Source organism: Arvicanthis niloticus, chromosome 6 (genome assembly GCF_011762505.2).
Source record: "Arvicanthis niloticus isolate mArvNil1 chromosome 6, mArvNil1.pat.X, whole genome shotgun sequence".
Lineage (NCBI taxonomy): Eukaryota > Metazoa > Chordata > Mammalia > Rodentia > Muridae > Arvicanthis > Arvicanthis niloticus.
In genome coordinates, this window is record NC_047663.1 from 33,465,635 (window position 1) to 33,478,545 (window position 12,911).

The 12,911-nt window shown below is 45.3% G+C and overlaps 1 protein-coding gene across 7 annotated transcripts in view; it reads left to right on the forward strand.

Annotated features, from left to right (window-relative positions):
• Positions 1–12,911, forward strand: part of Msi2 (musashi RNA binding protein 2) — a 371,373-nt gene that overhangs the window by 1,921 nt on the left and 356,541 nt on the right. For all 7 annotated transcript variants that reach the window (XM_034504709.2, XM_034504707.2, XM_034504708.2 and 4 more), the window contains exon 5: positions 3,756–3,797. In XM_034504709.2, the coding sequence (XP_034360600.1) occupies positions 3,756–3,797 (42 nt within the window). The remainder of the gene's footprint in view (positions 1–3,755; positions 3,798–12,911) is intronic.

Genomic DNA, 12,911 nt, shown 5'->3' on the forward strand with positions numbered 1-12,911 from the left:
AAGCCAAGGTTGAGGGGAGGAGGGTCGGCTCCCTGAGAGCCTAGCCTCCCGCCAAGGGACCTTGCAAAGAAACTCCACCGCCCAGTAAATGGAACTTTCTTTGTCAGCCGAGCTCAGCCTGTGGCTTTGGGGATTGGCTTGTAGAAGGAAGGCATAGCCTGCTTCCTGGTGGAGGGACCAGGGGTGGGGCCAGTGGGAGGGGGCGCTCATCCTAGGTCCAGGCAACAGGTTTCACTGGGACTCCTAGTGATTTGAGATGTGGTTTGAGAAAGGAAGGGAGATACAGACAGAGGCAATTCAGGTCCAGTGGGTTTGCTCCAGATGGCATCAAATTGAAAGCTGATAAACCCTAGGTTTCAAAGCGAATCCCCCCACCCCCTCCTCAGGTCTTTCATTTGTGTGTGGACACTTTTACAGGTTAGAAGTTTTTAAAATCCAGAGTTTAGAGGTGAAAGTCCTTAGGTGGAGGTCAGAGAGAATAAGGGAGGTGGGGGGGGGGGAATGTCAGTCTGGAATAATAAATGCAGTGATGGAGGAGACTGGGGAGTTCCCAGTGGTTTGCTTAGCTTCTGTGCTGGCTTCCTACCTCTCCTCCCTTCCCTGTTTGCTTACCAAAATTTCACCAGTATATATTTTTAAAATATTTATTAATTTATACCACTGCTTAAGGTGGAGGCCTCAAGGTGATATGTGCCTTTGGCTGGCTGTATTGGATGCTCTTGATCTGGAGGGAGCTTTGGGGGCAGGGGGGAGGCAGCTGCCCACTGTAAACAGTCCCCTGTTCCATAAAGTCAGCAGAAAGCAAGGGTCTTCCAAGCCCCTTGGACTTTTTTAACTCTCAAGGGAGGAAAAGAGAACCGGGTAACCTTTGGTGCATTTGAATTGATTTTGCAAACTCACCTTCTTGTTTATGATCAACGAGGTCAGGTGTTGCCCTTACCCCCCAAGAAAAGACCTCAGGCGCTTAAGTCACTTTTTAATTGTCCTAGACGTGTCAGAGCTTGCCGCCCAGCCTGTTCATCCTGTCAGATCATTTAATATCAAGAATAATCATTAGTAAGGTGATAAGGAATGTCTGAACAGTTTATTTTTTTTTCTCCCTGACTTCTTCGCTAGCGGCATTACAAAGCTAGGAAGCTTTCCCAGGGAAAAAAAAAAATCAAAGCAGATCACTGACGGCTCATCCACACCTTTTGCCTGGGTGGGAGATCTGGAGTTTGGTATTCAAGGGTGCTTGCTGATCAGGATCCTTCACTGTCCTCTGTATCCACTGCTGGGCCTTCGGCTTTTCCACCCTTGTTTTGTAGACGTGTGTTCTGGTTGCTGTTACTTAGTATAACCTAGCTTTTGACTTTGTTTCAACGTTCAGTGCAGGAGGCAGAAGCCGTTGGTTTATTGACATGGAAACGAGGATCTTGTTTACTGTTCCCTTAAAAGCTTTGTTTAGGTAAAGGCCACTTGCATCCAAAATAGTACCCTAGTGTTTTCTAGTGGACTCTAGAGCCAGTACTAGTGCTGTACCTAAGTAACTAATGTTTTAATTTTGGGTAGTGTCTCTCTCTCTCTCTCTCTCTCTCTCTCTCTCTCTCTCTCTCTCTTTCTCTCTCTCTCTCTCTCTCATTCATTGACTAGGATGTGCAAAAGGTTGGGATTTGCCTTCTTGCCTGGCCACCTCCTAGGCCTTGGAGGTCTCAGTGTGGAAAACTTTGCACATGGGAAAACTTTGATCTCCGGGTACACTCTGATGTCACCACCACACACATACAGTGCAGTCTCAAATTGGCGTTTGGTTTTGTAATTTTATTTTCTTCCCTGTACTTTTCTTAGCCCAGCTCCCAGCCATTTCTTAGTTTGTACCTCATCTATCCCCACACAAACAAGGTGACTTCCCACTGCACCTGTGTGTTGGTTAGATCAATGTGAGCCTTGGGAGGGCATTTTTTTTTCTTTTCTTTCTTTCTTTCTTTCTTTCTTTTTTTTTTTTTTTTTTTTTTTTTTTTTGACTGAACAAAGACAAGCATCTGTCTTGGTTTTGGCGACAGAATGGAAATCCACACCTGTTGTATTTCTTTTGTAGAGAAACTCTAGTCAGTGCCGGGCACACCTGTAGATGCAGTAATATTAATCTTTACGAAAGGGTAGTTTCCTAGATCCAAGATTTTGGTCTGTTTTAGTTTTTTGCAAGGTAATCTCTCATTTCTCAGGTAATGCTTAAAGGTAGAAAGCACAAAGCAGATTTTTTGGTCTTGAAGCTACATTAATAAAAGTGATTTTATCTTTGTATCTCTTAGGGGCTGGGGCTCCAGGGGACCCAGGGATTATGGATGGGGGGGGGGGGCTTGTATGTATCTCATTCCCTTTGAGTTTTTCTCAAAGCATGATTACTATTTTCTCCAGTTACAGAACTGACCTGAGGTTCAAATTTACTCTTAAAAGAGGGAAATTCTAACACAAAAACCAGAGCTCATAAATAAATAACTTGTAGTGATACCTTCCGACACCACCCTCTATGTTAACTTATACTTAAACATTTGTGACGTTTAGAAATCTAATGGAAACTGGCAATGGAAATTTTTGTTTTTTAAAATTCCTTATTTTTCTCTCAGGGCGGTAACTTTTTTTTCCTGCTCCTTGCATCAGCTGTTACACTCAAATGCTTCTGTGGGAATTGTGAAGCTAGTCACTGATTGAGAATCATGTGCTCTGCAAAGCAGGCGGTTGGTGTAGAGTGGGGGACCTTTTTCCGTTGGGGTGGAGGTGGGGTAGGGGATACTCCAGTTATTGCATTAGGTCTATCCAGTTGTTCTCTTTTTAACTCTCCTACAATGGCCTTTCTAATTTGGACTTTGAGTTGTTCATGTAGTTTCACCCTTGTGGGTTTTTTTTTTTTAAATCCATGTGGATTTAATTCATATATACACCTTCCCCCCCCTTTTTTTTTAAAGACACAAGTCAGCTTGCCCTATAGTCACTGATATCTGCATTCTCTGAGATTAACCAATAGGCAAATGCAAATGATTTTTTTTTTTTTTTGAGATAGAGTCTCTTTCTGTAGCCCAGACTATCCTAGAACCCAGCTATGGTGACCCAGATGGACTTCCACCTCAGTGATCCTCCTTGAGCTTCATAAGTGTAGGAGTTACAGGTCTGAGCCATTGTGCTTGGCTGTAAAAGGTCTTTTTAATCATCCCGAGTAACTTTTATATTGCTAACACCAGAGAGTTAATCTGAGCTGAGTATTGTGTTTTATAACTGGAGAGTTTTTAGATATTGTTGATTTTCGATTTTTTTTTGAATCCCCTTTCTCCTGCTTTGCCAGAGAGAAGAATCACTACAGCTGGAGGAACATTTAATTTTGAGATTATGATTTTTGTTTTTTCTTCAGATAACATTGTGCCTAGTTTTTCCTCCTGGCTACACATTGCACATCAGCTCTGGGTAGCAGTCAGGGTCTGTGGAAGAGGAGTCCCGCGTCTCAATACAAATGCATGAGCTCTGAAAGCATTTCACTCTCTAAAATGCATGGTAGAACATTCCAGAAAGATGAACCTTATAAGTCTCATGGGGAGAAGGAAAGGATGGTGAGAGCTGAGGGGGCTTTTGGGTTACCCAGAAGTTACTAAAAGCTAAGCTCTAAGCCTGAGAAATGAGTGATTAATAATTAGGTGCTTGGTCATTCATTTTTTTTTCCCCCTCCTCTCTCCAAACTACTCCACTGACTTCTCCATTTTTTTATTTTATTATTTTTTCTCCAGATTGACCCCAAAGTTGCATTTCCTCGCCGAGCGCAACCCAAGGTAAGTAGGTAGAAGAGCCATGGGTGGGATTTTTAACAAGGCTTTTTCATTTCAAACCGAGCACTGGGACTGTTGGAGGTTGGTGGTTCTGTCTCCAGGGTATCAGCCTGGGGGGGGGAGTTGAAAAGCCCGGGTGAGCAGTTCTTCAAGATGACCCTGCCCCTCCAAGTCAGCATGTTGATGTGGGTTCCAAGCATCCAGCCAGGGAGAGGGGGCAGTGTGGTCTTTCAGATGAGGGTGCAGCACCACCCACTGCAGCATTTACACCAAGTGTTCTATTTATTCTAAACCATCGCTGAGATCCTGTCAGGAAAAGTTGAACATTTCCTTATGCTTTTTCTTCGGAGGGTACTCTGTCCAGGTCTTAACAGTTTGGAGATTTTGAAGAACAGGAGAATTTCAGCAAACAGCTTATTCTTTCTTGGAAAGAAAGAAACTTTCTGTAGAACCCCCTAAAGCTGTCGGGGGAGGGAGCTAGCGATGCCCCCAGTTTCAGGTTTTGGACCAATCAGAACTGGGAGAAACTAACACTGCTCAGAGAGCCTCTGAGTTCAGAGAGCTGGGGCCTGGGAGGAGGAGCCTGAAACAGCAGCGTGACCCCTTAGGAGTAGCACTGCAAGATGTACTTAGAGGATGAGAGGTGCTGCACTTCTGTAAAGTCTGTAGTTAACCATGGTCCCCTGTGCCTTCCCGCTGTGGCTTTAAGGAGGTAGCTGGAGGCAGACCTGCATGCAGTGCAGTCTGGTTTACGGGGTTCAGGTCCTCCTCGAACCTTTTACATCTGTCCTTCCTGTCCACCGTACTGTTCTTCCTGGCCACTGTACCGCATTAAAACATGTGTCTTGCCATTCTCGGGAAGAGGGCTGTGAAGTGTCTGATTGTTGGTGCAGGTACAGCTCTTGGGAAATTCAGTTTATTCCCTTCAGCAGAGGCTCTCAGAGTGGGGCCTTCTAGTCGGGTAGAAGAGAAAACGGTTTTGCACATTAGCAAAGGAAAGGGTGGTTGTTGTAAATGGTATTTTGAGAATTTCAAGTCTGGAACCTACCATTTGAGTGAGTAAGTGAAGTGGGTTTTTTTTTGTTTTTTTGTTTTTTGTTTTTTTGTTTTTGTTTTTGGGTTTTTTTTTTTGTTGTTGTTGTTGTTTGTTTTTTAAGATGGAACTGGTATCCCTTAAGTGAGCAGAAATTCATACTTGAAGGTGGCTTCCCTCTCACCTCCCCAATGCTTACACAAATCACAGGAGTTAATACAGGGCTTAGGTTCCTTTACCTGGCCTAAACGTAGTGGCTGACTTTAAATGTGAGTTGCCTTTCATGCTTCTGTGTGAGCCTTTCCATCTCTGCACCAGCAGTATTTCCTGGGTTTGAAAGAATTGCCATTTCTTCCCTAGTGTGAATCTTCAAATTTCCAGGTTAGTCATTGGATCACTCACAACTTGGATCAGATTTCCCTTTAGGGAAACTGGGAAAATCTGACTTGGTGAAACCATGGATTCAGACCCACCCCCTCAGTCTGTCTCTCTCTCCTCACCGACTTTCTTCTTCAGTAGGAAGGTGCTATTTCCTGTTAATATGCTGTGATTGCTTGAAAACAAGATAGATGATGTCTCAGATCTGTCAAAGGAACATGGACTGTCCTCATTTTGCAGCCCAAGCCTAAGCCTGGGGTGTTTGTAAGTTCTCAGATGTGTGTCAATATCAAACTGATTGAAAAAGACCAATGGCATTGGGAATTCAGAGATTTAGTAATGGGACCCTGGTTTCTTAAAATGTTTAATGACATATCACTTTGTAAAGGTCTTTGCTGTCCCATATCCATACCTGCATCCCAGCCCTGTCTCAGGTTCTTTATCTCTGAACCAGGAGTGATGCTATCAGCTCCCCAACAAAGGTCTTTGTGAAAAAACGGAGAGCGTCCTGACCAGGGCCTCTAGCTTCATCCTCGACATCATCATGGCAGTTTTAATCATTGTTATGATGGAGTTGACCCAAATCATGTAACTTCCTTGCGTGCATCCCCTTCCTCAAAGTTTGCCGTAGGTGAAATAAACGTGCTTCTAGCATGGGTCTGATATTGCTGATGCCCAAGGATGATCCACTGTTGGTACTGGCTATTTTTGAGAGAGGCCTTGAAACTTAAAGTCTTCCTGCCTCTTAACTCTTATTTTTGTTAGGGCCTCACACTAGTTCTCTGAGAGATCCGGTAATACTATTAACTGAATGAGTGTCCCAGGTAGTTTGCATGAGGGTGATGTGTCAGTTCCACTGGACAGAGGAGACAGCTGAAACATTGACGGGTTGTGTAGAGATATAAAAAACCACTTAGGCATCTGCCTTCACAGTTGGAGCATTGACCGGTGTATGGTCCTATTGGGTTACCATGGCTCATTGCCTCCCTGTCAGAAATGAGGAGACATGGCTCTCTAAGGTCGGCAGACCATGGGGGAGTAGAACTGAAGTTAGTCTTACTGAAGTTCCAGGGTCTGGGGTTCTGGTCATTTTCTTCCCCTTGTGACATCATCCAATTATATGACACTATCATGTGTTCTCTATCTGAGCCCCTGGGGTATCCTTTCAGGTGCTTCTGGGGTTACTTAACCGTGGGAGGTTAAGGTGGTGTTGAGGTGTACTTGTGCCATGGTTGGGAACTGGAGCAGGGTAGGGAAAGAATTTGCCCTGTTTGGTTGTTTGCCCACAGAACTGGCCATCAGGGTTCCAGACCAAGGTGACTGACTACTGGGGACGTCACCCAGGCTGGCAGGAGTCTAGAACTTTGAGTGAAACCTTATTTGTGTTTTATTTATCTTCCTTTCATAAAATGTGTGTGTGTGTGTGTGTGTGTGTGTGTGTGTGTGTGTGTGTTGGGGCCATGGTAACAGGCCAGACTGTACCCTTCTGTGTGGACTGAGTGAAGAGCTTGTAAGTGAAGTGTCAGCTTGTGTTTCAGTTAAAACTCATTTCTCTCATTTCTCGGCTTTCTGGCTGCCCCTCCCTGCTCACACTTGCCAGAGAAATATTCCGTGGAGGTGTTAAACAAGACGGGTAAAAAGAAACTGTAACTTGAGACCAAAGAAAATCTGTGGCAGTGAAGAACGGATTTCTTATGAGTACTGTCATAATAGTCTTTAATGTCTTGTATAAATACAAAAAAAAAAAAATTTGTTTTGTCCAGAATTTTAATGAGCAACGGAGGCAGGCTGTGGCGTCCCGCCGTTCACCCATCTCACCCTTTGTGATGCCAGCGTTCACGTGGCTTTATTAGGGAGCCTAGGGACTATGCTTTGGAGGCCAGTGGCTATTCATTAGCAAAGTCCGTTTTGATCAGGAAGAGATGAGATGGCTCCATGTCTTCCTATTTTTACTGGGGCAATTCATTTTTAAACTACGTAAGAGGACTCTGCCCCGCCTTCACCATTTCGAAAATTAAAATGGTCATGGTACTCTTTAAAAAAAAAAAAAAAAAAGACTTAATTTGAAGCTGTGACAGGCCTGAGGCTGACAGAGACCAATCACTTCATGTCCTTCTTTGTCTCCTTTGGGTCCAAGTGTCAGCTGCCTGGGAGAGTTCTGTTCTAGCCTGTGGCTTCCTTTTCTTTTACAGAGGAGCCTGCAGACTCCGTAGCATCTCTGCATGGGCAGAGTGGAGCTTGGGCGTGCCTCAGCATCTGTTCCTACCGTCCTTTGGTAGAAGAACACAATCTCCACTCTTTCTGATTATCGCTTCCACAAGTTTAATTTTTTTTTAGTCAAATTGGCTTTATTATTTTTTTTAATGATCACATAAAAAAAACCATAAACACTGCACAGACATGAAACTGTGTGGGGCTGACGAGTTGGCTCAGCAGAGAGTGCTCATTGCTCTTCCTATAGAGGGCCCAAGGTCTGTTCCCAGCCAACCACATAAAGTTACAACCACCTGTAATGGCAGCTCCAGGCTCTCAGACATTCTTTCTTCTGGTTTCTGCAGGCATCGTCACACGTGTGTCTCGCAAGCGCACATGCACAACCATAAATTAAAAAAAAAAAAAGACAAACTAGCAGGGGAACATGTGCTGTTTGATTCATGTGTATGTTCACTGTGTCTCTTGAAATCTTAGCTGCTTGTCTCGAGAGGCCATTTGTTCAACCTAGTTCCAGTTGCCTTCAGTGACAGCTGGTGACTGTGAACATACCATACCATGTAAATCCCATCAAACCTCAGTTTCCTTCTCAAACAAAACAAAACAAAACAAAAAAAAGCTATGTTGATCCACACCATGTTATTATTTTGGAAATAAATGCAGATTATTCCCCGGGGGGCTGTGTGTGGACAAGTGGCACCTGGCACACGTCTGTCGACACTCTGACAGAATTATTATTTCGGTTTCTTAAGATGAGATCTCATGTATCTCAGGCCAGCCTCAGAATCATTTTATAACTCATGATGACCTTGAACTGTTAATCTCCTGCCTTTACCTCCCAAGTTCTGGAATTAGAGGGTACCGTATCCAGTTTTCTGCAGTACTTGGAGAGGGTTTCATTCTACCAACTGAACTTAGAATTATTTTAAAGCGTAAAAGCAAACAAACAAACATTCCCCCCCACAAAAAACTTAATCAGAATGTAAGCCTCCTGGCTGCTTGGAGCTGTTGGTGGTCAGTGTTCAGAGAGATGAGTCCTGCCTGGCTTTTTTTCACCGGAGACAGCCCCTATCCAGGTCTGTTCTTTTTGGGTGCTTCCAGTCACCACAGCAGTTAAGTTGTGGAGGGTTGATCCAGGAGCCAGATTTTCTTGTTTCTGTCTTGTCCTTAGACGTTTCTTCAGGGTCCTGAAAGGTTCTCTGTGAATCACGCATCCAGATGGGTGCAGTGGCAGCCTGTGCACACCTCCTGTTCCAGGGGAGTGGTTTCTTGGCAGCTTCTCAAGGGCGAAGGGTGAGATTCCAGCATCTGGCCTTCCCTTGCTGCTGTAGGTCGGGTCACCCAGCATCTTGCCGTCTTAGATGTTCTGCAGCTGCCGTCTCGGCAGCCACGGTTTTAAGCAGCCTGCCTGTTATATTTTTCCCTGTTCTGCAAGGTTGTAGGGGTGCGTCTGTGGTCCTTTTCCCCCCACCAGTGAAGACCTTGGAGGATTAATGGCTTAGCGTCTTGCTTGTCCGAGAGCCTTGCTCTTTCCTGTGCTCCAAGTCCTTAGCAGGTGTCAGCTCTAGAAGGAGGGACACTTTGTCCTACAAATGTCCTCTCCTGGGATGTTGCCTTTCCTTCCAGGCTGGGATCTCCTTATTCTGCTAGGATGACAAAGCTGTGTCTCACCGTCGTAAGGCTTTTGGTAAACAGGTGAGCCTCCTTCATACCCCCAAGCAGTCTCTGAGGACCCATCTTTGTGGCCCCTCCATATATTGTGTTCTAACTGTCCACTTTTAGATTTTCATATCTGGAAATTCTTCGACTGCAAGCCCCAGAATACACCAGGGATATGTGACCCTTTTTATCTTTCACCTCTTACTGAGTTTAGAGTGCTCATTTCCATGAGTTCATGTGATGGGACAGTAAGTGGCTGGCCCCAAGATCCTTCCTGCTCAAGCCAGTCACCACACTTCAGCTCACATAATCCTTACTCCCTGCCCCTCTGATCATGGGCTGTGTTTTGCAGGGGATTTGAGAACCCCTCAGTGCTTCCTTGGACTTCTTACTGCCAATGGAACAGTTTAAACGCATTGGCCTTGGGTTTTGTCTCCTTCAAGAGCCGAGAGCTCGAGGGTCTTTTTGCAGCTTACATCACATCTTTTCTTGCTTCCATGGCCTTGGGACTGTGAGACCTTCAAGGAATCTCATCTCTCTGTGCCCTTCTCCCTGACTCAGCGTATGGCCTGAGTTAGCCCAGCTTCCTCATGAAGCCCAGTCCTGCAGTGTTTTTATGATGCCTTATTAGGTGGTGTCATGGTACATATACCACGGAGCACACTGAGCTTATACAAGCTAAGATAGATAGAGTGTCATTGGGTGGCATACACTGTAGGAACCCCGAGTGTGTGTGTGTGTGTGTGTGTGTGTGTGTGTGTGTGTGTGTAAAATGTAAATGAAATGGCATGGAACTCAGTTCTTACTCTGGATTTCTAGTGCTTGAGCTTGTCCTCAGTTACAGTTCTTTCAGTGATTGTCATCCAACGGACCACCTCTATCTACCCACTGGAGGCTGTGGTAGGCATTTGCGTGTTTATACCTTACGGAGTGCCCAGTGCCTGCCAGCCACCCTGAGGCTCTGAGACGGTGTGGACAGGAGGACAGGGCCTTTGCTCTCCCAGAACCATTTTCATTCAATCAAGCACAGCTATAAGAACGGAGAAAACGGAGCACCACATCTTGTCAGGAATGAACTCCAAAGACAGGCAGCGTGATGGTGGCATGGGGAGGGGCCATCCCTTTATTAAAACACGTAGTTGCTACTGCCAGTAGTTCAATAATTGTTTACCAAGGTCTTTTGTTCTGAGTTTTACAGTATTTTAAGTTCAAGTCTTTGATTTATATGAATACACTGTTGCTGTCATCAAACACACCAGAAGAAGGCATCAAATCCCATTACAGATGGTTCTGAGCCACCATGTGGTTGCTGGGACTTGAACTCAGGACCTCTGAAAGAGCAGTCAGTGCTCTTAATCTCAGAGCCATCTCTCCAGCCCTTAAGTTCAAGTCGTATTGACTCTACCAGATAATAAACCCAAAGATACAAGAGCCTTGATTATGGCTAACAGCCAAACCTTTTGGTACACCATACACTTCGATTTAAAAAGAATTGATGAGAAATGATGAAGACACAGGTTTGGGGTGACAGTCCATAGCATCTGCTCCAAGCTGAGAACACAGCAGTAGAAAAGATCCGATCTGTATAGTAAAGGAGGTTGGGGCAGCCTGTCGAGGAAGACGCCAGTCTTCTTGGGAGTGGTTTGATGCTAGCTCTTGAAGAGCAGTAAGGAAGAAGACTGTTGGATGCTGTATGGCTAGGCATGAGGCGTGCATCGTGCAGGCATGTGTGGGTAGGGCCTGGATAGCAATACATGTTGGGGGTCAGGTATTTGTTGGCAGGGCCTGGGAACCTGCTATGTGTGCAGGCTCCCAGAGGTGCTCCTATGAGTGTTCTGAGATTCTGAACTCCAGAGAAGCCATGGTTATTGAGAGTATGGCTGTTGCTGTTTCGTGGAGAAAAAAAAATCAAATGTTGGACTTGGGGCTTATGCTTAATGAGTAATTCAGATTGTTCTCTGGGGCTGTAGACTATCTTCACTCGTTAGACTCTTGGCAGAAAGCCTCTCAGGTCTTTGGGGGCTGAATGCCAACTTACAGGGAGCCTGCCATTCTTAAGTTTGCATCTCTTACCTCTCTGTCCTGATTTCTTAACGAGGGACTGCAATGTGGACCACGTTGTAGAGTTCTGTTCTCTGCCCTTGTCTAAGCTGTGATGGTGACCTCCCCCTGTGTGAATAGTGAGAAGATGTTTTTCCATATGGAAATCACAGGTTGCTGGTGATGCCCATGTGCTGTTGCTCAGAACAGTGGCCCTGTGACTACATAGGTCATGTCACCTTGTGTTTGCCTTTGCCTGGTGGCTGCTCAGGGAGGGAAGAGCGTGTGTGTTGGGAATCTCCATTTCTGCTGTCCCTGTGTGGTGTGATGGGTGAGTGGGTGTGGTCTTTGGGTCACATGCCTGTTATTCTCTTGTAGCAGAAATCTGAGATGTTGGTCCAGCTGGGCAGCTGTCTTTTTCTGGGTGCTAAGTACAGCAGGCTGTTGCCTGTTCTCTCTCTCTCTCTCTCTCTCTCCCTCCCTCCCTCCCTCCCTCCCTCACTCCCTCTCTCTCTCTCACTCTCACTCTCTCTCTCTCTCTCTCTCTCTCTCTCATAGTGCCAAATTCCCAAGTATCTGGGAGTTTTTTTTTTTCAGGGTGCATGCCTGGCCACTATATTTGCTCATTTTAGTCTTGAGATTTTAAATTTTCTGAAAGGAAAAGAAAGTTTGATTTGAAACTAGTATCTGAATTAGGATGTTATGGCATAGTACCACACCTCAGTCTCCTAAACGCCTTTACTTTAATTGTTACAATGATCTTTAGTAATCCTTTGCAGAATCTCTTTTTTTACTGACGGATGAGCTGGGGCCTGTGGAAGTAAAAGCTTTATTGGAGCTGCAGAAATAGCAAGAGTCACGTCTGGCCCCTAAACCCAAGTCCAAGGGAGTCCCAAGGCCCCATTCCCCTAAATACTAAACTTCCTGTTTCATCCGATGATGTGGCCTGTGTGCTCCACGTGTGCACCATGCTATGAATGCAGCCCAGTAGTATATTTATAGATGACAATGTCATGTCTCAGTGTCAAAGAGTTGGACACCTCTGGTAGACTTCAGCTCCTTCTACTTTGTCTGAGCATTCTAAAGTGCCCAGGCTGGCAGAGGGCGTTTGTTACAGTCTGTCCAGGAAGGTCCAGAATATTTTCCACTGGCTGTTTATGTCTGAGAACCTGTTAGCATAGTGAAATGACACTTCACTTAATGGTTTTGTGTCTTTTTTTTCCCCTGTGAAATGGGGCCATCTATACAGTAGCTCATTCTAGACTCGTTAAAAGGGATGGAGTGACCTGATGCCTCTAGGTGACTACACATTGTAGCTACAGATGGAAGGATTGGTTTACCTGTTCCTGTCCCCAGAGATGGCACTGTCTACACCAGAAGAGGACTGTACCCAGCAGCCTGCAGATAGCTTGGCATGGTTACTCTTTATGTAGGTGATGGATGGTCCAGCATAGGGAGGTGGGAAACTTGATGTCAGTAGCTTGGCTGGCTCATGGGGGTCCTGGCTTTTGGGGCAAGATAGCATGCACCCTTTATCTTGGCCATGCTCAGCAGGCATGAGGAATTCATTTCCTTCTCTGTGTAGGATGCCTGTGGGTTTTTTTTTTCCCTTGCCTTTGAGAGTAAAGTCCTAGGCTGTAGCTAGCAAAGAGCTGGGACCCCACTGTGAGAGGTCTCCTCCAGAGCCTTCTTTCTCCCAGGGCTGGTCTTTATCTGCCTGGGGGTAGTTTCACCAATGACTGATCTGAAAGCACCACATTCATTTATCTGTCACTGGCTGTGACAGGCAAGTTAAT